Source organism: Malus domestica, chromosome 05, assembly GCF_042453785.1.
Source record: "Malus domestica chromosome 05, GDT2T_hap1".
Classification (NCBI taxonomy): Eukaryota; Viridiplantae; Streptophyta; class Magnoliopsida; order Rosales; family Rosaceae; genus Malus; species Malus domestica.
In genome coordinates, this window is record NC_091665.1 from 35486462 (window position 1) to 35509977 (window position 23516).

A 23516-nucleotide genomic window follows, 5' to 3' on the forward strand; every position below is an offset into this window, starting at 1 on the left:
GTTTTATGGAAGAATCACCAATTGTGTGTTTATTTCAAAAAACACTTCAAATGCTATTTCAAAAAGCACTAAAAATATTTCTTAGCAGCACAAGTGCCTTTTAAAAAAGCAGTTTCAAACTAGGTTATATGAAAATATATAATGGAATGTCATTACATTGCATTGAAAATTAATTTTTTGTATTACCTTGCATAGAAAACTATTGATTTGGTAGAAAAAAATGATACTTAATTCTTAATTCTAATTTTGTATAAAGCTAAAAAACTAATAAACAAAGGCAGGGGCCAGACCCGAAGCATTGGGGTGCGATAAAACAGCCAAGACCTGCTTGGCGTTTCTCTCCAGTTGAACTCCTCTTGACTTCAGCTATTTCTTGCTCCAAGCTCTCTCTCTCTCTCCCCTCTCTCTCCCCCCCTCATCCTTTCCTTCAAAACTCACACATTATTTCTGTAAATTTGTCTGTTTTTTAGCTTTTGGTTGCTGTTACGATCTACCAAATACACCACTACATTTTATGTTTTCTCCCCATACTGCTGTCTGCGTCCGCCATTAAAATACATAAAGAAAGAGGAAAAAAGAAGACAAATTTCGCAAATTCGAGAGAAGCCCAGTATTTTCTTCGCCCTCTTGTTCTTGAACCCCCGACCCAATAGATCCGCCATGCTCAGCCTGCGGCCTCGCCGCGATTCCACTCCGTATACTACCAAATGGCAGAACAAGGTAATGTGTTTCACTCTCGGTCTTTGTTTTATCTACCCTTTTGTTTATTTGGGTTAAAAGATTCCAAGAATTATAATTTAGAAAATGCAGTTAATTGTATTGTTTTTTTGAGTATTTTGTTTACTGGCAAAGCAATGTAATGTGGGTGTATGTTTGTATGAGTTTGATTTTTGAGGGTAAGACTTAAAAATGGCTACTTTTTTATTGTTTGGTGAATTGGGTTTTTGTAGTTTGAGGAGAATTTGGAGCAGTGGCCACATCTGAAGGAGTTGGTGCAGTGCTATACAACTGACTGGGTGAAGGATGACAACAAGTATGGTCACTACGAGAGTGTTGGACCGCCCTCATTCCAGAACCAGATTTATGAGGGTCCTGACACTGACATTGAAACCGGTATACAGCACCCTTCTTTTGGTCTTTTAGTCTTTTGCTTACTCGAGCATGCTGAAATGGGGGTGCATTTGGGTTTTTGTATCAGAAGGGTTTAAAGTTTTTAGATTATATCTCTGGAAACTTTCCTAATTGGGCACCATGCTCCCTTTTCGTTAAACGATTGAAACCCTTTTTGCAAAAGTATAGAATTGGTGTAAATTTGTACATTACCAATATCTGGTTGAAGCCCATTTTCCTAGAGTGCTTAAGTAATGATAAAAGTTTGATTCTTTCTCCTGTATTTCTTATTTTATCTACCTGGTTCAAATGGCAATATTAAGTTAAAACCATAGAATTCTTCTAATTTGGTTTTTTGGAATAGGATATATAGTTTTGTGAAATATTTAAAGGTAGTGAAAGATTTAGGGAGTACATGTTGTTCTGAATTTGTCCCGGCTGGAGTGGGTGTCAGTCTAGCGCAAGAGTGGTGTAATCCAAGTATTAGAACTGATTATTTGATTGGCCGCCTGTTAGATGCTAAGCGTTTGAGAATAACAAGTTAAATTGCAGTAGATTTGAGGGAACCCTGCTGAACTGTTTTTTTGCAATCTACTACTTGGTAGAGTTCTTGATATATATTGAATCTATTTGCAGAGATGCATCTTGCAAGTGCAAGGCGAACCAAGGTGGAAGATACTACTGATGATGATGTCCCCAGTACCTCGGGAAGACAATTCACAGAGGCTACTGTATCTGATTCAGTACAGTCCAATGATCCAAAGGTTGTACTGGTTTGAGGATAGGTTTATACATTCAACATAAGTTTAACTTTGTTCAGTACCTTGCTTTTTTAATCAATGAGCCACCTGCCCCTTTCTAGTGTTAATTCTCTTAAATGTGGTACTGTATATGCAGCATTTTGGTCAATCTCCCCTTCCTGCCTATGAACCAGCATTTGATTGGGAAAATGAAAGGTCAATGATATTCGGACAAAGGATTCCAGAAACTCCAATATCTCAGTATGGAAGTTCTACAAATCTTTTTGTTGACTAGAAGTTTGTTTCTGCTTTTCTGGTTCTTTGTCCCCGTGTTTATTAATTGTCTTTTTCTCTATTCATTTGGGCTGTCTCAGTGGATTGAAGATCTCAGTGAAGGTTCTTTCCCTATCATTTCAAGCGGGATTAGCTGGTGAGTGATGTGCCCTTTGTACTGGTGCGGTATTATTGGTGCTCACTTTGTACCACTGCTATTGTAATGTTGAGATGTTTCAAGATTTCTGACTTTGTTCTCTCTCTCTCTCACTCTCTCTCTCTTGCCCTCTCCTTCCTCCCTCCCTCCCTCTCTCATGTAGAGCCATTTTATGGTACAATGTGCTTATACAATAGGGAGAGAAGAGAAAAATTGTCAGAGGACTTTTATTTTCGTCATGCACCAACTGAAAGGCAGGATGTAAGCTAAAAGATCAATTTAACTTTTTTCCCTGTCAATTTTATTGCTTTTTCTTTACTTATTATTTTTAGGAGTTAATTTTTGGGATATATTTATGACTAACAAATTTACTATTGCCTCTGTCATTTTTTTGCTGAAGATTTCTATTGAACCTCGCGGAATCTTCTATTTAGATGCTCCATCATCATCAGTTTGTCTGCTAATCCAGTTAGAGAAGCATGCCACAGAAGAAGGCGGGGTTGCACCTTCAGTTTATTCACGCAAAGAACCAGTATGTTGAAATATATATGTTACTCGATTCTTAAAAACTGTATGGCATGAAAAAATAAATTTAAAAATTGCTAAGTTTTCTGTTTTGTATAAAATCTTTGTTCACTCTACCTGAACAGGTACACTTGACTGAGAAAGAAAAGCAAAAACTGCAGGTGTGGTCTCAAATAATGCCTTACAGAGAGTCCTTCGCCTGGGCTATTGTTTCATTATTTGATAACAGCATTGGTGCAGCTTCTGGTGGGTCTGCTTCCCCAAGCAGTCCTCTTGCTCCTAGTATATCTGGTACAAGTTCTCATGATGGTGTGTTTGAGCCTAGTGCAAAGGTCACATTAGATGGGAAGCTAGGTTATTCAAGTCGAAGCTCTGTTGTTGTCGAAATATCAAACTTAAATAAAGTTAAAGAATGCTATACTGAAGACTCACTTCAGGTATGCAGAAATCCTCTCGTATGAATATTTAATACCTCTGTGGTATTTATTAAATGTTCCTGCACATGTATTCACTTTGTAGGCATGAATTTTTCTTGTCTGCATTTCCTATTTCCCCCAAATTATGTAGTACCTACTGACGGACAGTTTCTGACTTTTGGAGCTTTCATTAGATGCCTGTTGTTCAGATTATGATGGTTTGTTTTTCCTGACAATTTTAGGATCCCAAACGCAAGATTCATAAACCTGTGAAAGGTGTTTTGAGGCTGGAAATCGAGAAGCACCAGAATGACACTGTTGACTTGGAAAATGTATCAGAAAGTGGTAGTGTTACCAATGATTCTATTGATGACCGCATTACCGATTCCACATTTGGGAAGCTCCCAAGTAATGGTTTGGATGGTCCTCAGGGTAGCAGCTCTAAGTGGAATTCTTCTGACACCAAAGAAATATCTGGAAATGGACCAAATGCTTCAATTCCTAGTACTGATGATGTAAGTATACGCATCATAATGCTTTCTGTCTTGAACTTCTTACTGCTAGTCATTATTTTTCTGCACAAATGGTTTTAAAAATATGACACCCCTACATCAGGCTCTTTCTTCTTTCCGATTGTCAGCTGAGAGGCAGCTGTTTCTTAGTTTTTTATTTTTATTTTTTATTTTTTAGGTTTCTGTTTATGTGTGTAATTTGTTAGGGGTTGAGTTGTTTAGCTTTCACTGTGGCTGTAATATTTGAGTCAGATGATCTGTATTGCTGTTCTAGTTGGCTGTAATAGACGGTCACACACACATTTGGAACACGCACGCAAGCGCGTACACACACACACACACACACACACACACACACACACACACACACACACACACACATATATATATATATATTCATATTTGTATAATAATATTTGTGACATATGGAAGGATGTGTTCAGAAACATCTATTCCAATGAATAGTTTTATCAATTTTGACTATGTTTTTTAATTTTACATGTCTGATATACTAAGTGTTTTGCTTTGATTAACTTCCAGTTTCAAGCTTTCGACTTCCGTACGACAACAAGAAATGAGCCTTTCTTGCAGCTTTTTCATTGCCTATATGTATATCCCATGACTGTTAGTTTGAGTCGGAAGAGGAATTTGTTCATAAGAGTTGAACTGCGGGAGGATGATAATGATATTCGTAGACAGCCTTTGGAGGTAATTATGCCTTGATTATTCTGATTTAAGCTGTTCACTGTTCTGAATTTTCCCTTACGTGTATGTTTTGTACAACTGATTTGACCAGGCAATGTATCCAAGGGAACCAGGTGCATCACTACAGAAGTGGGCTCAAACACAAGTGACTGTTGGGGCTAGGGTGGCCTGCTACCATGATGAGATCAAACTCTCCCTCCCTGCTACCTGGACACCAACACATCATCTTTTATTTACTTTCTTTCATGTAGATCTTCAAACAAAATTGGAAGCTCCAAAGCCTGTAAGTTCATTTTTTAAGCTTTATTTCTCTGAAGGACTAGCTGGTTTTGCCTTGTTGCTTTAGTTTTATCTTATTCACTTCATTAAAATGATTACTCCATCCATTCACTTTTCAGGTAGTAATTGGATACGCGGCACTTCCATTATCCACGCATGCTCAGTATGTATTTGCCTTCAACCTGATCTTTCTTCCTCTTTTGTTCTTAAACTGAATGAAACTCAGCACAATTTTTGGTCATGTGGTTGCTCGCTTAATATATTGTTTGGTTATTCCTTTGAAACTAATCTTTATCCAATGTAGTAGTTTAAATAGTTTGAGAGTTTATACCAGTGTTACAAATGCCTGCTTCTATGGTAGTTAAAGATGCTTTTGTCAAAGCAACTGTATAACTTGTATCTAAGAGCATGCCTTTAGTTTGGATAAATGATGCAAATACAGTACTGTAATTATTTCTGTTGAGTTTCAATGCTAATAATGGACTATGCAAACAAATTTTCCCAATTAAACAAGGGTGGTGCTATCCACACACCTATTGTTACCTCTTACACTCCCCTCTCAATTTCTGGTTGTTGGATCGAATGAATTGTAAAAGATCAACGGACAAAAATTAACAAGGGTATGTGAGAAGTAAAATGGGTGGATGAATAGCACTACTCATAACAATATCATGTTTTCACCATTCCTGTTTGTTACATCAATTAACTGCAAATTTAAAATTGTGCTTTAGTTTTATTACCATCTTGCTATATGTTTTATGTTTTCATGGCCTTTAGAGTTTTGACTTTTAATGTTACCCAAAATTGATAGCATCTTAAAGCAATAATGGTTGTTTTCCAACTCAGGGTGCGCTCTGAAATTTCTTTGCCAATTATGAGAGAGCTGGTTCCACATTATCTCCAGGATATGGGCAGAGTATGTTTGCAATTCATAATGAGTTTATAAGTTGTTTACTTTCTACTAGTGAAAGTATATAAAATATTTGAGTCTTTTCGTTTTATTCATTTTCAATTTTATTTGTATACTACTTTAGAGTTAACCTCAGTTTATCTTAGAAGGGATATAACGGTGGAAATCTCAGATTTTTCTTGACAAGTATATTAACATTTTATTTCTCGGTTATTTTGCATGCCCCATTCATTGATGTTTTTAAGCCATTACCCTGTATGCTGTGCCGTTATCCTGTATATCAAAACCATTTTTTCTAGTCTCATAAATACAAACAGCTTTCTAATCTTGTAGTTGGTAGGAAGCTTTTAAGCATTTATGTGCCCACTTCGTTTTCTTAAACTGACAATTCCACTCCCCTTCCCCGTAACCAGGAGAGGTTGGATTATTTGGAAGATGGAAAGAATATCTTTCGATTGCGCTTAAGACTATGTTCGTCGCTGTATCCTATCAATGAGCGCATAAGAGATTTTTTTCTTGAATACGATAGGCACACTCTTCGAACAAGTGCACCTTGGGGTTCTGAACTTCTGGAGGTATTTTTCCTTTTAATTGTTTATTTCAAATCCATTTGTCCTGTTTTATTTTATTTTATGGTAGTGAAGATTCCATTATTCAGTTATCATAGAAATTCGACAATACATGGTACTGATTTTTCCCTTTAGGTTCACAATATATAAATAAAAAAACTCTCAATATACCGCTAACATTTGGTTGGTATTATCTGAGTGTTGGGCGTGCAACAGTTAGTGTAGTTTTTTGCTTTTTTGTATGTACTTTTTCCGCCTGGGCTCTGTGGTTAACCGGCTCTATTTGAAGAAGTGATTCAAGTGTATGATGGCTTGGCATGCAGGCTATTAACAGTTTGAAGAATGTTGATTCCGTTGCTTTGCTTCAGTTTCTACATCCAATTTTGAATATGCTTCTCCATCTAATAGGAAACGGTGGAGAAACCCTCCAGGTAGTACTGATTTTTATTGTTAGTTGTTCCTGTGGCTCCACTTGTTGTCCTTATTTTCTTGAATTAGTGTTCGTTAATTCCTTTGGTAACTTTTCAAGATTATCTGATAATCATCCTTCTACTGACTAGTTTCTGCCCTTCTGATTCTACTGCTGCTTTCAGGTTGCAGCTTTCAGAGCCATGGTTAATATCGTCACCCGGTGTGTTGTTTAGCTGTGATTAATGATTTTTGCTATTTCAGAATTGTTATTTATATCATAGTTCAGAATCAGAAGTGAAATTATTAATTATAAAAAATTAACTATTTATTTTTTTGAAACTTTTCTTGTTTGTCTCTTCCATAACTAACTTTGTTATCATGATATTATGTAATTGTATTTCTTAGGTATGCATTAACTTTGCAATATGGTGTGGTGAAAGCTATACTTTATAGAAAATTCTTCATGTATTACTTTTTTATTTATCTTTTTGCTTCTGGAAAAATCCTTTTGGCTATGGTTTATTTAGTGTGGATGTGTGTTTTCTTTGAAACATGTTTCCAACCATTGTTGTGCAATATTTTAACAGGTTGTCCTGTGTTTATGGTGTTGTAAGGTGTTTTGTTTAGTATTCTTTTGTTTTTCCTTCTTGTTTTGTTGGCTGAAAAAAGAAAGAAAATAAATATGGCTAAAATAATACAGAAAACATTGAATTAGCGAATGATGTTGGGTTTTCCTATTTGGAAACCTAAAATTGATCGGTCGTGTTTTGGGTTAGGGTTATCACAGAACACAACCAAGACATGCTTAAAATTTAGACATGTAAGTCCTGTGCCGTACATGTAGACATTGGCCCTTTGGTGTAAAATTTGTGCTCTGGACCAGCCTTAGCACTTCCACTTATTTACTTATTGCATTAATTTCTGATAGCCTTTTGAATTTTAGTTTGACATGTGTGAAATGACTTCTATAGGGTGCAGCAAGAGTCGGTTGATGATGCTGAGAGAAATCATTTCCTAGTTAATTATGTTGATTACGCTTTTGATGACTTTGGGGGTCGTCAACCACCAGTTTATCCTGGTTTGTCAACTGTTTGGGGGAGTTTGGCTCGTAGTAAGGTATGCCTGTCCTGCTGGTGATTTTCATCTGCCAATTATATTAAAATGTGGTTTTCTTGATCACCACATTGGGTTTTGAGGTTTCCTACCAATTTGGTTGAGAATTCTGCTTTTGGTGAACTATGCTTGTGCTGATTCTTAATGCTTTCACCTTAAATTCTGTGGTGACTGCAAGATAGGGTTCATGATTCTCATCATTAGTATTTGCCAACAGCTCCGTTTAACTTTATGAATTCATTGTGCAGGCTAAAGGATATCGTGTTGGACCTGTGTATGATGATGTTTTGGCAATGGCCTGGTTTTTCCTTGAGCTAATTGTCAAGTCAATGGCATTGGAGAAGATGCGTCTTTTCTATCATAATATTCCTTTAGGTATATTTCACTTTGAGGAAATTTACTACTTACATATCCTCTGGTTGCTATTTTAATTATATATTTGGGAGTGTTCCCAATAAACAGCACAGCTATTCTCACCTCATACACAACTTTCTAGTGACCAGACATAACATACCAGTAATTACATGTAGAAAATCAAAATTTCAGCAGTTAGATTTCTGTCTAGCAACCATTGTACATGTTGGCAATATCATGTAAATAAATGGCCGGTAAACCAATGGAGAGAATATATTGAAGCACGCAGATGATGTATTTGGTGGACCCAGAATTTATTAGCTTTCAGTGAAAATTCACTAATCATGCATACAATTGAATTTTCTCTCACACACAAATGTTCACAATCATTGTTTCTTTGTTCTTAGAGCTTTAAGGTTGTTAAAGTCTAGGTTAGACATACTTACATTAAATGATTCAACGATCATTCAAATAGGATGGTATATTTTGGCAATTTTGTTTTCATTTATAGAACGGTTTTCCTAGATGGCTTTCTTATCCTAGCTTATTGGATTTTTCTGTACAGTTTAAACTTCATGCCAATTGCAGATTGTTCTGGCAGATTTTGTTTTTATCTCTGAATTTCACAGTTAGCATTTCTGGAATTTTCTGGAATTTTCTTGAATCTCCTGAATTTAGTTTTTATCTCTAACAGATGCTTTTGAAGCGATTTAACTCTCGTTTTGTACCTGGGTTTGAGATTACCCTGTTATTTTGACATGTATTTCCAGAGAAATTCCTCTTTTCTTGAATCTTCTTCAGGTTCCTTTGGTATAATATATATATATATATATATATTTTTTTTTTGCAGGTGAAGATATTCCGCCTATGCAATTGAAAGAAGGTGTATTCAGATGTATAATGCAGTTGTATGATTGCCTACTAACTGAAGTGCATGAACGTTGTAAGAAGGGATTAAGCTTAGCAAAGCGTTTAAACAGCAGTTTAGCTTTCTTTTGTTATGACCTCTTGTCCATCATTGAACCTCGCCAAGTTTTTGAATTGGTATGCCTTCTGCTTAACTTTCATTGTTCAGAACTTAGGGCTGAGCTAGGGTGTTATATCAAAGGTGCATAGCCTTGGTAAATATTTTGTTCAAGTTTTCAATCAAATATTTCTCCTATCCTTTCATTGTGTGTAGAATGTAGATATATTTCTTTTGTGGTTTCCATTAGTGCTACTAGAGCAGAGGGGAGTCCAGAGAGACATATGTACAACGAAATAACGTAATGAAAATTTTGAGTTAACAAATACTGCTCTAGATGAATCATGTATGCAGGTGTCCTTGTACCTGCACAAGTTTTCTGGGGTTTAAAATGAGATTGAAAGAGCCAACCTAAGGATTAGGTTTCACATTTATTTAACCTTCCCGGTTGCCAATATGTAGTTTCTATTCACTTTATGGGTCTCTTTAATGTGCTGTAGGTGTCCTTGTACCTGGACAAGTTTTCTGGGGTTTGCCAACTGGTTCTGCATGATTGCAAGCTCACATTTCTACAAATTATATGCGATCACGACCTTTTTGTGGAAATGCCTGGGAGAGACCCTTCTGATAGGTAACTTATCCTTTAATATCCTTTTTTGTTATCTCACCCTCTTACTGTTAACAGTGGAAACCACTGATGAACTATTGAAAAAGAGAAGTATGTCTTCTATCATAATTTACGCACCCGCACCCAAAGATTTACCAATTTGATGAATTCATTGGATTACTAGTTCATATTTTGTTTAATTACTTCAAACAGTTTTGTATCCTGTCTTTACAAACTATACACTGTACTCATTCCACATGGGGATGGAGTAGGTTTGTTCCCTTCACTATCCTGATCCCTCTCCTTGGAAGTTGTTCTAATAAGAAAGGAAAGATTTATTTTATCTCTTTGATTATGCATTTGAATGCAGATATTTCTGAATGAAATCCTCTATTATTTGCTCAAGACTTTGGTTACTTGTATAAGAAGCTTTGAGTATTGTTTAGTGTGTCTTGATGAAGTGAATGCTATGTCATAGGAATTACCTTTCGTCTGTTTTAATACAAGAGCTATTTCTTACGTGGGATCATGACGATTTGTCTCTGCGAGCAAAGGTGAGTTTGTAGTCGATAGTCTTTATTTACTTATTTATTGTCATTGTTTCTTTGTTATTTAATAAGAAACAAGAGGCTTGCAGTAGAAAATCTGCATTGACATTTCTTTTATGCTTATGTTGGTGGATACATTTATACACCTCATCACCCCTCAATTTGCACAGCAATTTTTGTTAAAAAAAAAGAAAAAAAAAGTGGAAGCATGCACCACTAGGATGCATGATATGCGTAAATTTGCCAAGTTTTGAAAATCATGATGTTGTTGATAAATGTGCAAAATATGTGATGATTCTGTTCAAACTCTTTCATTTGATGTGTGTAGGCAGCTAGAATTTTGGTAGTCCTTTTGTGCAAGCATGAGTTTGATGCACGATACCAAAAGCCTGAAGATAAACTATATATAGCCCAGCTCTATTTTCCACTTATTGGACAGGTGCAGTTTTATTTTCCTTGTGCAATGTATAGTTGTTTTCTGTTACATTTTCCTCCCTCTATTGTTTATCCCTGCTAACGGGAGTCTACTTAAAATATTTGGGGTTTTGATATTGCCACAGAGATTGAACCTTGGGGGTAATGCCAATTTATTGGGGCATTTCTGGTTTTGGGGTTGCCAGAGATGGTTTCACACAGAATTCTTGGTTATGAAAAATTGAGTATTCCATAAGTAAAGATACTTTTTTACACTATAGTAGAAGTATAAATTTTATCATACGTCTCATATAGCTAACATTGATATACTATCTGTTGAAGTTTATAATTTAGATCCATTTTACAATTAATGTTTACTAATATCGTGTCAAAATATCTTCTTGTAAATCACAATAGTTGATACTTCCATCAGCATCATCCTTTGTTTCAACTTCAGTATGTATATTTTCCTACTAATAAATAATATATTCCATTGTAGCCAAATGTGGGATTCCATGGCTAGTTGTATCCGAAAAGTAGCAAAAGAGGTGTTAGGAGAGTCCAAGGGCTTTGCCCCACACCAAAAGGAATCTTGGTGGTGGAATGAGGAAGTACAAACAAAGGTGAAGGCTAAGAAGGAATGTTGTAAAGCCTTATACAAGGATAGGACCGATGAAAATGGTGAAAGGTATAGAAAAGCGAAGCAAGAGGCGAAGAAAGCTGTGAGAGAAGCTAAGTTAGCGGCTTATGACGATATGTATAAGCGACTAGATACCAAAGAAGGAGAGTTGGATATCTATAAACTAGCTAGAGCAAGGGAAAAGAAGACAAGGGACCTAAACCAAGTGAGGTGCATCAAGGATGAGGATGGAAAGGTTCTTGCTACAGAGAACGCGGTTAAAGATAGATGGAGAGGTTATTTTCATAATCTTTTCAATGAAGGACATGAAAGGAGTGCTTCTTTAGGGGAGTTGAGTAACTCAGAAGAGTGTAGAAACTACTCTTTTTATCGTCGAATCCGGAAGGAAGAAGTGGTTGTAGCTTTGAAGAAGATGAAGCATAGAAAAGCAGTAGGCCCAGACGATATACCAATCGAAGTGTGGAAAGTTTTGGGAGAGACAGGTATAACATGGCTCACTGACCTTTTCAATAGGATTTTGAAAACGAAGAAGATGCCAAATGAGTGGCAAACGAGCACTTTGGTGCCTATCTACAAGAATAAGGGCGACGTACAAAATTGCATGAACTATAGGGGTATTAAGCTAATGAGTCATACAATGAAGCTCTGGGAGAGAGTCATTGAGCATAGATTGAGGCAAGAGACACGGGTTTCGGACAACCAATTCGGGTTCATGCCAGGGCGCTCAACCATGGAGGCAATCTATCTCTTACGAAGATTGATGGAAAGATATAGAGATGGGAAAAAGGATTTACACATGGTCTTTATAGATTGGAAAAAGCGTATGATAGGGTCCCAAGAGACATTCTTTGGAGGATTTTAGAGAAGAAAGGAGTACGAGTAGCATATATCCAAGCTATAAAGGATATGTATGAAGGAGCAAAGACTGCCGTAAGAACTCATGAAGGACAAATCGAAAGCTTTCCCATAACTGTAGGATTACATCAAGGCTCATCCTTAAGTCCTTACCTTTTTGCGTTGGTAATGGATGAGTTAACAGGACATATTCAAGATGATATTCCTTGGTGTATGCTTTTCGCAGACGATATAGTGTTGATAGATGAAACTCAGGAAGGGGTAAATGCAAAGCTTAACATTTGGAGAGAAGTGTTGGAATCTAAAGGTCTTCGCCTAAGCCGATCAAAGACAGAATATATGGAGTGCAAGTTCAGTGCAAATGGAGGCCAAAACGAGTTAGGGGTGAGGATCGGAGATCAAGAAATACCAAAGAGCGATCATTTTCGTTACCTAGGATCTATCTTGCAAAAGAACGGAGAATTAGATGGAGATCTCAACCATAGAATACAAGCTGGATGGATGAAGTGGAAGAGTGCATCCGGCGTGTTGTGTGACCGCCGTATGCCACTGAAGCTCAAGGGAAAATTTTATAGGACGGCAATAAGGCCGGCGATGCTGTATGGCACAGAATGTTAGGCGGTGAAGCATCAACACGTACACAAAATGGGTGTAGCGGAGATGAGGATGCTTCGTTGGATGTGTGGGCACACAAGAAAGGATAAGATTAGGAATGAGGATATCCGGGGTAAAGTAGGAGTAGCCGAAATTGAAGGAAAGATGAGAGAAAATCGGTTACGGTGGTTTGGACATGTGCAAAGAAGGCCTACTGACGCTCCGATTAGAAGATGCGACTATGGGACAGAGGTTCAGGGCCGAAGGGGTAGAGGAAGACCTAGGAAAACTTTGGAAGAGACTCTAAGAAAAGACTTAGAGTACTTGGATCTAACGGAGGACATGACACATGACCGAGCACAATGGCGTTCAAAGATTCATATAGTCGATCCCACTCAGTGACTTGGATTTTCCAAGTCTCAAACCGAGAAGTTTTCCTCACTCGGGAAATTAAGGGAATACTACCTCAACCTACATGCTCCACTCACAAAGCTTCAACATACAAGCTTCAACAAAAGAAAATTCAGAGAACTTAGCGAAGAAGGCTTTGGTGTATTCAACACAATACGTTGAAATGAAGGAAAGCTATTTATTGATATCCCCGATAAGTCACAAATATGTACATATACATGAGTCAAAATAAACAAACAAGAGGGAGCCTTCACAAAGGTTGCTTAGGAGAAGTCTCAGCAGTCGGTAGAGCCCCAGAAAGAGCAGGCACTGGAAGGGGATCATTTGGAGCCTCAGTACTGGACAGAACCCTAGAAGGAGGAGGCAGCAGAGGTTGATCATTTGGAGCTTCATTACGCGGTACAGCCCCAGAAGACGAAGGCAATAAATGCCTTTGGAACAAACCCACAAATCTCTGATGATCAAGTAAAACCTGACCATCAGATTCCTTCATTTGGTCAAGCTTCCTCTTCATGTTTGTAGCATAGTCATGTGCGAGCCGGTGCAACTGTTTATTCTCATGCTTGAGCCCTCTAATCTCCTGTTTGAGACTCATCACTTCAGCCGCCAATGATTCAACTTGGCGGGTTCGAGCAAATAGGCGTTGGGCCATGTTAGACACAGAACCTGCACACTGAACACTGAGAGCCAGAGAATCCTTAACAGCCAACTCATCAGACCGTTTGGAAAGTAGTCTGTTATCTTTGGGAGTGAGAAGGTTCCTGGCCACTACCGCAGCGGTCATATCATTCTTCATCACGGAATCCCCAACAGTAAGAGGACCAGTAGGGGAGACGAAGGATGGGCGCCATATGTTGTCTGGAGAAGGCGTGGCTGCCTCTTCAACAAGGTTCAAGTCAAAACGACGGTCGGAGGGGCCAGACATTTTCAAAGGTGTTGAAGAGAGAAGAGGTCGGACAAATCAAGATCTTAGAAGTGCAAGAATGAAGCTTCTACTGGTGGAGATTCAAGTGTGCTTTGGAACTTAATGCCAGCCTCTATAAAAATCTGCACTCGACGAAGCTTCAGAAATCGAAGAGGCGTTTGCTTTCTCAAAAGCTGGGCTGCTCAGAGACCACGAGACGTTTGCTTTCTCAAAAGTTGGGCTGCTCAAAGACCACGAAGGCCGATCTCAGAAATCAAAGAGGCGCTTGCTTTCTCAAAAGCTAGGCTGCTCAGAGACCACGAGGGCCGATCTCAGAAATTGAAGAGGCACCTACTTTTCCAGCCTTGTCAGCACCTGTCAGCTTTGCGGAAATTTTGGGCATTATGTCGAAGATTTCTGGTAAAGTAGAAAGCACATGAATCTTACTGTTCAATCACCCACTTCCCACACGCAACATTAGCTCATGGGTACCACAGATAACTTTGCCAAAGTTCTCTGACAAAGTTAAGACACGTGAAGCTTACAGCTCCCACTACACCGCTCTGACCAAGAAGGGTAAAAGAATAGCAAAGAAACAGCACTAACAAAGTTTAGACACATAAATTTTGAAGGTCTAGCTACCATATTATTACCCACAAGGGTAAAGGAACAGTACCACTGCTGGATAATTGGAAAGTCCCTGTGTGTCAACCTCTGTGCTTCGTGGCAAGATAGACTAGCAAACATGCCCAACCTTTTCTCACATTCGAGAAAACACTCCCAACAAGATTGCTTGCTCCAAAATCGAAGAGGCACCGCCCTTCGAATCTCGAGAGCCAGACTCCCAACATGATTACTTTCTCAAAAATCGAAGAGACACCGCTCTTCGAATCTCGAGAGCCAGACCCCTAGCAGGATGGCTTTCTCAAAAATCGAAAAGGCATCGTTCTCCGAATCTCGAGAGCCAGATCTCCGACTGGATTACTTGTTCGAAAACCGAAGAGGCATCACTTTCCCAACTTCAAGAGCCGGATCTCCTTGGATAAAGCTTGTCTGTAATCTTTACACGCAACATCAGCTTTCCAGATACCATAGACCACTTTTTCAAAGTGCTCTGACAAAGTTAAAACATGTGAAGCTGGCAGCTCCCACTATCGTGTTATGACCAAGCAGGGTAAAGGAATAGCATTACTACTTGTTGTTAGGGAGACTCCTATATATGTTGACCTCCATCCCCAACAGACAGGCAGACCTGCAAAAATGCTCAACCCTTCCTCATATCTGAGAGGGCACTCCCAAAGAAGCCTTTCGAAATATTCAGCTTTTTTTCCCCCCGATAATACCTCTGCAAACAAGCTATACTAGAGCAAGAATATCTCATATCATCAGGGTTAAAAGCAAGAGTATCCCATATCATGTTTTTTCCCTGTCTTTTCCTTTGGCCTTGTTCTTACCTACAAGACAAGGAGAAAGAGAGCAATCAGTCAACACTTGGAATCAAGCTTCCAGTCAGGAACTGACTGCCTGGAACCCCTTACTTGATTACTTACCTGGCATTGCTCTCGAGTACTCATTTTCAACATCTTATGCTTTCAGGGAAGATACCGCATCTGCCTGAGGAACATATAGGGCAAGTGAGAAGGATACAAGGAAGCATGTGGAGACAAGCGTAACAGCACACGTGCCGATACATCCACTACTCTGTCAAAAGCAAAAGTATCCCATATCAGCAGGGTCGAACGTACTATAGATTTGATGGACTTGTTTTGACCCTCAAATTCTTCAGTCGGCCTTATACTCTGGAGGAAACCAGAAAACCCTCCAGCCCAGTTCAAGAATAAGCCTGTGGAAAGTTACTTCTTCAAAAGCAAAAGTATCCCATATCATCTCTTCTCATTTTTCTTCTCTTTATCCTTCATGCTGCCTACAAGATAGGGAGAATGTGAACAATCAGCCGGAACTCGAAATCAAAGTTCTGATCTGGGACTGATTGCTTGGAGCTCTGATTGCTTACCTTGTCTGTCACCTCTTTCAGCAGATCCTCTAGCTCGGCGACTTGGAGGACTCCTACTACATGGTTTGTATCGCGCTTGACCAAGCCCGAAACTACAAGTAAGCTTCAAGTGAAATTGATACATTACCTTGTGCATCTCCACCAGTTAAAGATACCACCCCTGGATGGAGGAAGAGTACTTCCAGAGAAGATGCCACATCTACCTACGAGACAGATAAGGCAAGTCAAGACGATACCACACTCCGGAACTTAGAAGTTTCGTGATTACGAGATCATTCTCCCACAATATTTCCTAATGTCATTTGTACTAAATCATTCACCTGTACTCACTAAAAGAGAGCTTGAACCTATGTACTTGTGTAAACCCTTCACAATTAATGAGAACTCCTCTATTTCGTGGACGTAGCCAATATGGGTGAACCACGTACATCTGGTGTTTGCTTTCCTATCTCTATCAATTTATATACTTATCCACACTAATGACCAGAGCAATCTAGCGACGATCACAAAAAGCGACCGTTTTCGCTACCTAGGATCTATCTTGCAAGAGAACGGAGAATTAGATGGAGATCTCAACCATAGAATACAAGCTGGATGGATGAAGTGTAAGAGTGCATCCGACGTGTTGTGTGATCGTCGTAGGTCACTGAAGCTCAAGGGAAAATTTTATAGGACGGCAATAAGGCCAGCGATGTTGTATGGCACAGAATGTTGGGCGGTGAAGCATCAACACGTACACAAAATGGGTGTAGCGGAGATAAGGATGCTTCGTGGGATATGTGGGCACACGAGAAAGGAGAAGATTGTGAATGAGGATATCCGAGGTAAAGTAGGAGTAGCCGAAGTTGAAGGAAAGATGAGAGAAAATCGGTTACGGTGGTTTGGACATGTGCAAAGAAGGCCTACTGACGCTCCGGTTCGAAGATGTGACTAAGGAACAGAGGTTCGGGGCCGAAGGGGTAGAGGAAGACCTAGAAAAACTTTGGAAGAGACCCTAAGAAAAGACTTAGAGTACTTGGATATAACGGAAGACATGACACAAAACCAAGCGCAATGGCGTTCTAGGATTCATATAGCCGACCCCACTTAGTGGGAAAAGGCTTTGTTGTTGTTGTTGTTTGTTGTTGTAGGTTAATACGGGCAGTGCTCAACTATAATATTATCAAAGTTTATGCTGTTGAAAAATATAGAATGATATGCATATCTATTGGTATTTGGTGGTCAAAATTAAGAAATCTTATTTAGTGTTGTTATCTATGCAGATTCTTGATGAAATGCCTGTATTTTACAACCTCAATTCTGTTGAAAAGCGTGAAGTTTTGGTCGCAATTTTGCAAATTGTACGGAACCTTGATGATTCATCACTTGTCAAGGCGTGGCAGCAGAGCATTGCTAGAACTAGATTGTTTTTCAAACTCATGGAGGAATGCCTTGTTCTATTTGAGGTTGCCTTTTATTAATTACTTGTGTAGGATATTTGGTTCCGTAGTTGATGATTTTTTACCTTCTATTCATTTTGTTAGGACTAAAAGTATGCTTTTGCTCTCATTTTTCAGGGTGTTCATTTTCTCATTCTTGAGATACTAGTTTAGTTCTTTTTGGAGGATCAATTTAGCTCATATTGGATTTTGTTCCGAGGCCTATTCTTTTTTGTCCATCTCTGCACATATCTCATTTTATGATCATAGATTCTTGAATTTGTTCACTTTGTGTTTCTTCCACAGTGAAAGGAATTATATAGAAAAAAATACTGTATTTTCCAATTTTTTATTTTATATAAATGCTCCAAGTAACACTAGTTGTATTTCATGTGTTTTACAGCACAGAAAACCTGCTGATGGCATGCTTATTGGATCTAGTTCTCGCAGTCCTGTTGTTGGCGATGCCCCTGCGTCCCCCAAGTATTCTGATAGACTATCCCCTGCGATCAACAACTATCTGTCTGAAGCATCTAGACAAGAAGTCAGGGTGAGTTAACTTTTCTCGTCCTTCTTATGAGGGAGTTTACAAGAGTCAAGAGTACACGATGAATATTGTTTTGCTTTCATTAGTAGTTTCATGTCTCATCTTGGAAGCATTCACTTTTATAACAACGAAACCAACATTTTCAAACGTTCCTCAAGAGTTTGGAATCTCTTTAATGCAGCCTCAGGGTACTCCTGAAAACAGTTATTCGTGGCAGAGAGTAAATTCTCAGTTAAGCTCCCCTAGCCAGCCGTATTCCTTGAGAGAAGCACTGGCTCAGGCACAATCTTCTAGAATTGGAGCTTCTGCTCAAGCATTAAGAGAATCTTTGCATCCAATATTGAGACAAAAATTAGTAAGTTTTGTGTAAGCATTGTGTGTTTGTTTGATTGCAGCATGAGCCCCATTTACATTCTGCAATAAAAAATTTCATGCTTTCGAACTTGTCCGTCATTTCTTTGCTACTGAGGTAGTTAATAGCTTTCACCTTTTCAGGAGCTCTGGGAAGAAAACTTGAGTGCTTCTGTCAGTCTTCAGGTTTTGGAAATAACTGAGAAGTTCTCCATAATGGCAGCATCCCACAGCATCGCCACCGACTATGGAAAATTTGATTGTGTCACAGCCATATTCATGAGCTTCTTCTCTCGAAATCAACCATTGTCTTTCTGGAGATCATTGCTTCCTGTCTTCAACGGTGTCTTCAATCTTCATGGTGTAACTTTGATGGCTAGGGAAAATGACCGCTTCTTAAAGCAAGTAACTTTTCATCTTCTTCGACTTGCGGTGTTCCGAAATGATAATATCAGAAAAAGGGCTGTTATTGGGCTCCAAATGCTTATGAGGGTAGGCTACCCGACACATTGACATTGTATGCTCCTGTTAATTCTCAACCCAAAAATAATTCCCATTCTTTTCTTCTTGTTGTAGAGTTCTTTCTACTACTTTATGCAAACAGCAAGGTTGAGGGTCATGCTGATCATCACATTGTCAGAGTTGATGTCTGATGTACAAGTGACTCAGATGAAGGCTGATGGAACACTAGAAGAGAGTGGTGAAGCACGGCGTCTTCGAAAGTCACTTGAGGAAGTGGCAGATGAAGCTAAGAGCCCCAGTCTATTGAGAGAGTGTGGAATTCCTGACGGTGCTCTGTTAGAAATTCCAGAAAAAATGACAGAAAATAGATGGTCCTGGTCAGAAGTGAAATTTCTCGCTGACAGTCTTCTTCTTGCTCTTGATGCCAGCTTGGAACATGCACTCCTGGTCAGTTTGACAACGCCTACATCAACTTTGTTTGTAGGGAATATACATCTGTATCTTGTGTTACCAGGTGCTTTGGTTCTTTAATAGATTCTTTTTGTTTTCGTAGGTTTTTAAGTTCTAATATTTTCAAAAGTAACACTTTTCACTATAGACAATGGAAATTCCTTTACAGCTGTTAGAAGATAATTGTTAGCGAGCCACTAATTTATATGCCTAAAAATAGAAGCAGTTTGACAATGATCAAAGAAATAACTCTTACGCTTTCTCTTTTTGGGTTTAAAACTAATGTAGTGAAACTTCATGTGGTTTCTCATGCCTCATGCCCCATCCTATTCATAAATTAAGGAAGCATACGACTGATTGCCATGTACTCTATATAAATTAAACCTCTGTGCCACCTTGCTCCATCGATTTCCTTGTGAACAGAAACAATGTTATTGTTTCCCGAAATTGGGTTGCCCTAAGTTTTTCTTGTTCATCTGAGTTCTGACAAATGTTGAGATGAGGAGAATATTAGATTTATGTTGTAATACTGCCACAAATTGTTTTGCAGGGCTCTTTGATGACTATGGATAGATATGCTGCTGCCGAAAGCTTCTATAGACTTGCTATGGCATTTGCCCCTGTCCCAGATCTTCACATAATGTGGTTACTGCATCTATGTGACGCACATCAGGAAATGCAGTCTTGGGCTGAAGCTGCTCAGTGTGCCGTTGCTGTGGCTGGTATTGTAATGCAGGTAATTGGTTTTTTCGCCGTGCAACCTCTGCCTTAAACATTTTTCCATTCCCAAAATCTGTTATCTGTTTTTTAAGTGCAGAAGTGCTCGCTACTTTACTATTAGCTAACGGTTTGTTTTAATCTTGTGTAGGCCCTTGTTGCGAGAAATGATGGTGTTTGGAGCAAAGACCACATAACTGCTCTACGCAAAATTTGTCCGATGGTCAGCAATGAGATCAGCTCTGAGACATCTGCAGCTGAGGTAGAGGGATATGGTGCATCAAAACTTACCATTGACTCTGCCGTGAAGTACCTTCAACTCGCAAATAAACTGTTTTCTCAAGCTGAACTCTTTCATTTCTGTGCAAGCATACTGGAACTTGTTATTCCAGTTTATAAAAGCAGGAGGGCGTATGGACAGCTGAGTAAATGTCACACGATGCTTACCAATATCTATGAGTCAATCCTTGAGCAGGAATCAAGTCCAATTCCATTCACTGATGCGACATACTATAGGGTGGGGTTTTACGGTGATAGATTCGGAAAGTTGGATAGAGAGGAATATGTATACAGGGAGCCCCGCGATGTAAGGCTAGGTGATATAATGGAGAAACTTAGTCACGTATACGAATCTAGGATGGATGGCAATCATACGTTACACATTATTCCAGATTCTAGGCAGGTCAAGGCGGATGAATTGCAGCCTGGAGTCTGCTACCTGCAAATAACTGCTGTTGATCCAGTCATGGAAGATGAAGATTTGGGAAGCAGAAGGGAGAGAATCTTTTCTCTTTCCACTGGAAGTGTTCGTGCACGAGTCTTTGATCGTTTCTTGTTTGATACACCATTTACAAAAAACGGAAAGACTCAAGGTGGATTGGAAGACCAGTGGAAGCGGCGGACTGTTCTTCAGACTGAAGGTTCATTCCCAGCTCTTGTGAACAGGCTTTTAGTTACCAAATCCGAATCGCTTGAGTTCTCGCCAGTAGAAAATGCCATTGGAATGATTGAAACTCGGACAGCTGCTTTACGAAATGAACTTGAAGAGCCTCGCAGTTCTGAAGGGGATCAACTTCCACGTCTCCAGAGCCTCCAGAGAATTCTTCAAGGCAGTGTTGCCGTTCAGGTGGAATTCCGTTCTCAACCTATGTTTCTCTAAACCCAATAACTCATCTGCTGCTGACTCCATGACTCAATTTCGTTTGCTGATCGGATTTTCTTACTTTCCATTTGCAGGTCAACAGTGGGGTACTGAGTGTGTGCACTGCATTCCTGTCGGGTGAGCCTGCAACAAGGTTGCGGTCCCAGGAACTGCAGCAACTCATTGCTGCACTCCTTGAATTCATGGCCGTATGCAAGCGTGCCATCCGTGTGCACTTCAGATTGATCGGCGAGGAAGATCAGGAGTTCCACACTCAGCTTGTGAATGGATTTCAATCTCTGACGGCCGAGTTGTCCCATTACATCCCTGCCATTCTGTCAGAGCTGTGACATTCTTGTGGAATTATTGTTTGTTTTTTGATTTTTTTTTTCGCCTCGGGCTGTAGCTGCAATGTGTCGATGTCTTTCCGGCCCCAAGTGGGGGTGCACATATTCCATGGCTGTTCATATTTCTGTGACCTTATGTATTAGCAGCTTGGAGACCTCTCTAAGATTTCAAGGTTTCCAAGATCACATTAATCCATGCTGTCATTGTTTGATACTTAATTTGGTCAGCTTGGGTTATATTCAGCACACTGGTTTGGATCCCTAAACACCAAAATCGATGAATTGGTTGACCCAATCTAGTTGGTTCCGTAACGTTTGTATAGGCGAAACAGCACGATCTGGACTTTACGACCCAAATCAACGAAGCTCAGGAATACATCTCAACCAGTTCCTCGCCGAGCGAAATGGAGGTACCAACACAAACATGCAGTACACAGGGTGAGGCTGGAGTGCCTTGTGGGAATCAAAGTTACAAACAATAACAAAGTAGCAACATAAAGAGAGATCCCTACCCTCAACTACCGACAGATCATAATTAGAGCGAACTCTGCACCTCCATGTAACTCCCGTCCTTGTACAGCTTACAAAGGAACCAAGGACCATCCTGTACACAAATTGAAACCAAGACATTTTGAGTAGAATGAAGAGAGTAATAGATGAACATATATCACAGGCTAATTTTTATACCTTTAAGTTGTCTGGACAAGGATCGAGTCTGTACTCGATGATCTTGTATCCGGTCTTGGCGCCCGCTGCACAATACTCTAGTAATTGTTTAACACCGACTTTCTCGCCCTGATGAAGCACGTCCAATTCTTTGCCAAAGATCCAATGTCCGGCCTGAACATGATCTGTACTTGTACTAGTATCAGGTTGAGTTTGATTTGGGCGGCTACGGGTGAAGAAATACCCAACATTTCCAGCAGCGAGAGCACGGTAGTTCTCTGTAACATCTGTAGCAGTTAGTCTGCCAAACACAGACAGGGGTACCCAATTCTTGCTAAAAATAAAGATGAATTCGGAAAGAAACAGACCTATCAGGTTCTGAGGATGCTTTGCGTAGACGTCAGCTTCTTCAAGGATGGCATAAAAACCAAGAGCGTTTTCGAGGCACTTTTCCCTTAAGTGGTGATGAAGTAATATTCCATCGTCTGGGTTGAATGTGTAGCCAAGGGATATCAACCGTTTTTCCAACTCGCGCTTTTTCAGCGCTTCCACCTGCAAAGATTATCTAAAAGTCACTTTTTTTTGTTGTTGTTGGAGTCGGATTTGAGCGCTGAGCGCTGTGGAAATAAAGAAAGAAAATAACAACCTGTTTTCTAAATATCTCGGCTGCCTGAATTTCAAGGCGGCAGGCAGCAAAGGAAGAAGATACACACGCCAGTCTCTCTAGTTCCTGCCGTTCAAACTCCTCTTGACGTCGGTAGGACATCTTGAGCGATTCCTCTTCTTCGCGAATCCTCTTCAACTTTCTCAATTCAAGCTTATTAGTCCCCAAAATTTCCTCATCCTTATCAGATTCAACCCTAACCCTAACCCTACTAGTCTCTGCACAACAAATCAATCAATCATATTCATGGATTTTACACAAACAATCAAGTTAACAAATGAATCAATCAATCAACCCATCAAAAACAAAAAGGCAGGCTTACTTCTCTTCACCATCGCTATCGTTGTTGATTCTTCTGAGCCAAAATCCAACCCCAAGTTGTTCGTTTCGGACGGATCAAGCCTAAAGCTTCTGAAGCAAGTCTTCCATTGTTATTTATCTTCGTTGGGCCGTTGAAAATGCTTTGGGTTGATAAAAGAGTTGGGCTTTCGGGAATTAGGCCCGCCCATATTACTTAAAACTCATTGGCTGGTTGTACTCACGTGACACTCACGCGATTCTTTTAGTTAGAGTTGCTAATCGTGTATTAAGTTAGTTAAATCTGTTGGATTAGTGACTAACCAGCTGAGCGACCCGCGTTATTTCCATTCAAATACCCAGCAGCAAAGCTCAGCTCGAGGATTGTACGATCACAGCGTAAGATCGGAAACCCTAGTTCTTTTCTATCT

The 23516-nt window shown here is 39.5% G+C and overlaps 2 protein-coding genes and 1 long non-coding RNA gene across 3 annotated transcripts; 1 reads left to right on the top strand and 2 right to left on the bottom strand.

Annotated features, from left to right (window-relative positions):
- The first annotated feature begins 279 nt into the window (after positions 1-279).
- On the top strand, positions 280-21677 carry LOC103435388 (guanine nucleotide exchange factor SPIKE 1-like). The gene is made up of 30 exons (XM_070822649.1): positions 280-720; positions 951-1113; positions 1747-1874; positions 2008-2111; positions 2225-2280; positions 2444-2541; positions 2681-2812; positions 2931-3242; positions 3464-3736; positions 4274-4441; positions 4530-4721; positions 4837-4880; positions 5564-5633; positions 6041-6202; positions 6520-6627; positions 6790-6827; positions 7579-7723; positions 7969-8095; positions 8925-9118; positions 9539-9669; positions 10124-10199; positions 10522-10632; positions 17288-17470; positions 17847-17993; positions 18172-18345; positions 18486-18833; positions 18918-19250; positions 19804-19989; positions 20122-21096; positions 21207-21677. Exons 1-30 carry the CDS (start codon positions 661-663, stop codon positions 21459-21461), a joined length of 5493 nt encoding a protein of 1830 aa, XP_070678750.1. The 5' UTR covers positions 280-660; the 3' UTR covers positions 21462-21677.
- Positions 15363-15898, bottom strand: LOC139196530 (uncharacterized). Its single transcript, XR_011581538.1, has 3 exons — positions 15757-15898; positions 15562-15625; positions 15363-15465 (listed from the first exon to the last, which is right to left on the bottom strand). It is a non-coding gene; the product is annotated as an uncharacterized lncRNA (long non-coding RNA).
- Positions 21678-21732: 55 nt separating the features above from the next.
- Positions 21733-23213, bottom strand: LOC103435389 (NAC domain-containing protein 76-like). The gene is made up of 5 exons (XM_029102836.2): positions 23111-23213; positions 22771-23006; positions 22493-22676; positions 22146-22411; positions 21733-22062 (listed from the first exon to the last, which is right to left on the bottom strand). Exons 1-5 carry the CDS (start codon positions 23121-23123, stop codon positions 21994-21996), a joined length of 768 nt encoding a protein of 255 aa, XP_028958669.1. The 5' UTR covers positions 23124-23213; the 3' UTR covers positions 21733-21993.
- Between the last annotated feature and the right edge of the window lie 303 nt (positions 23214-23516).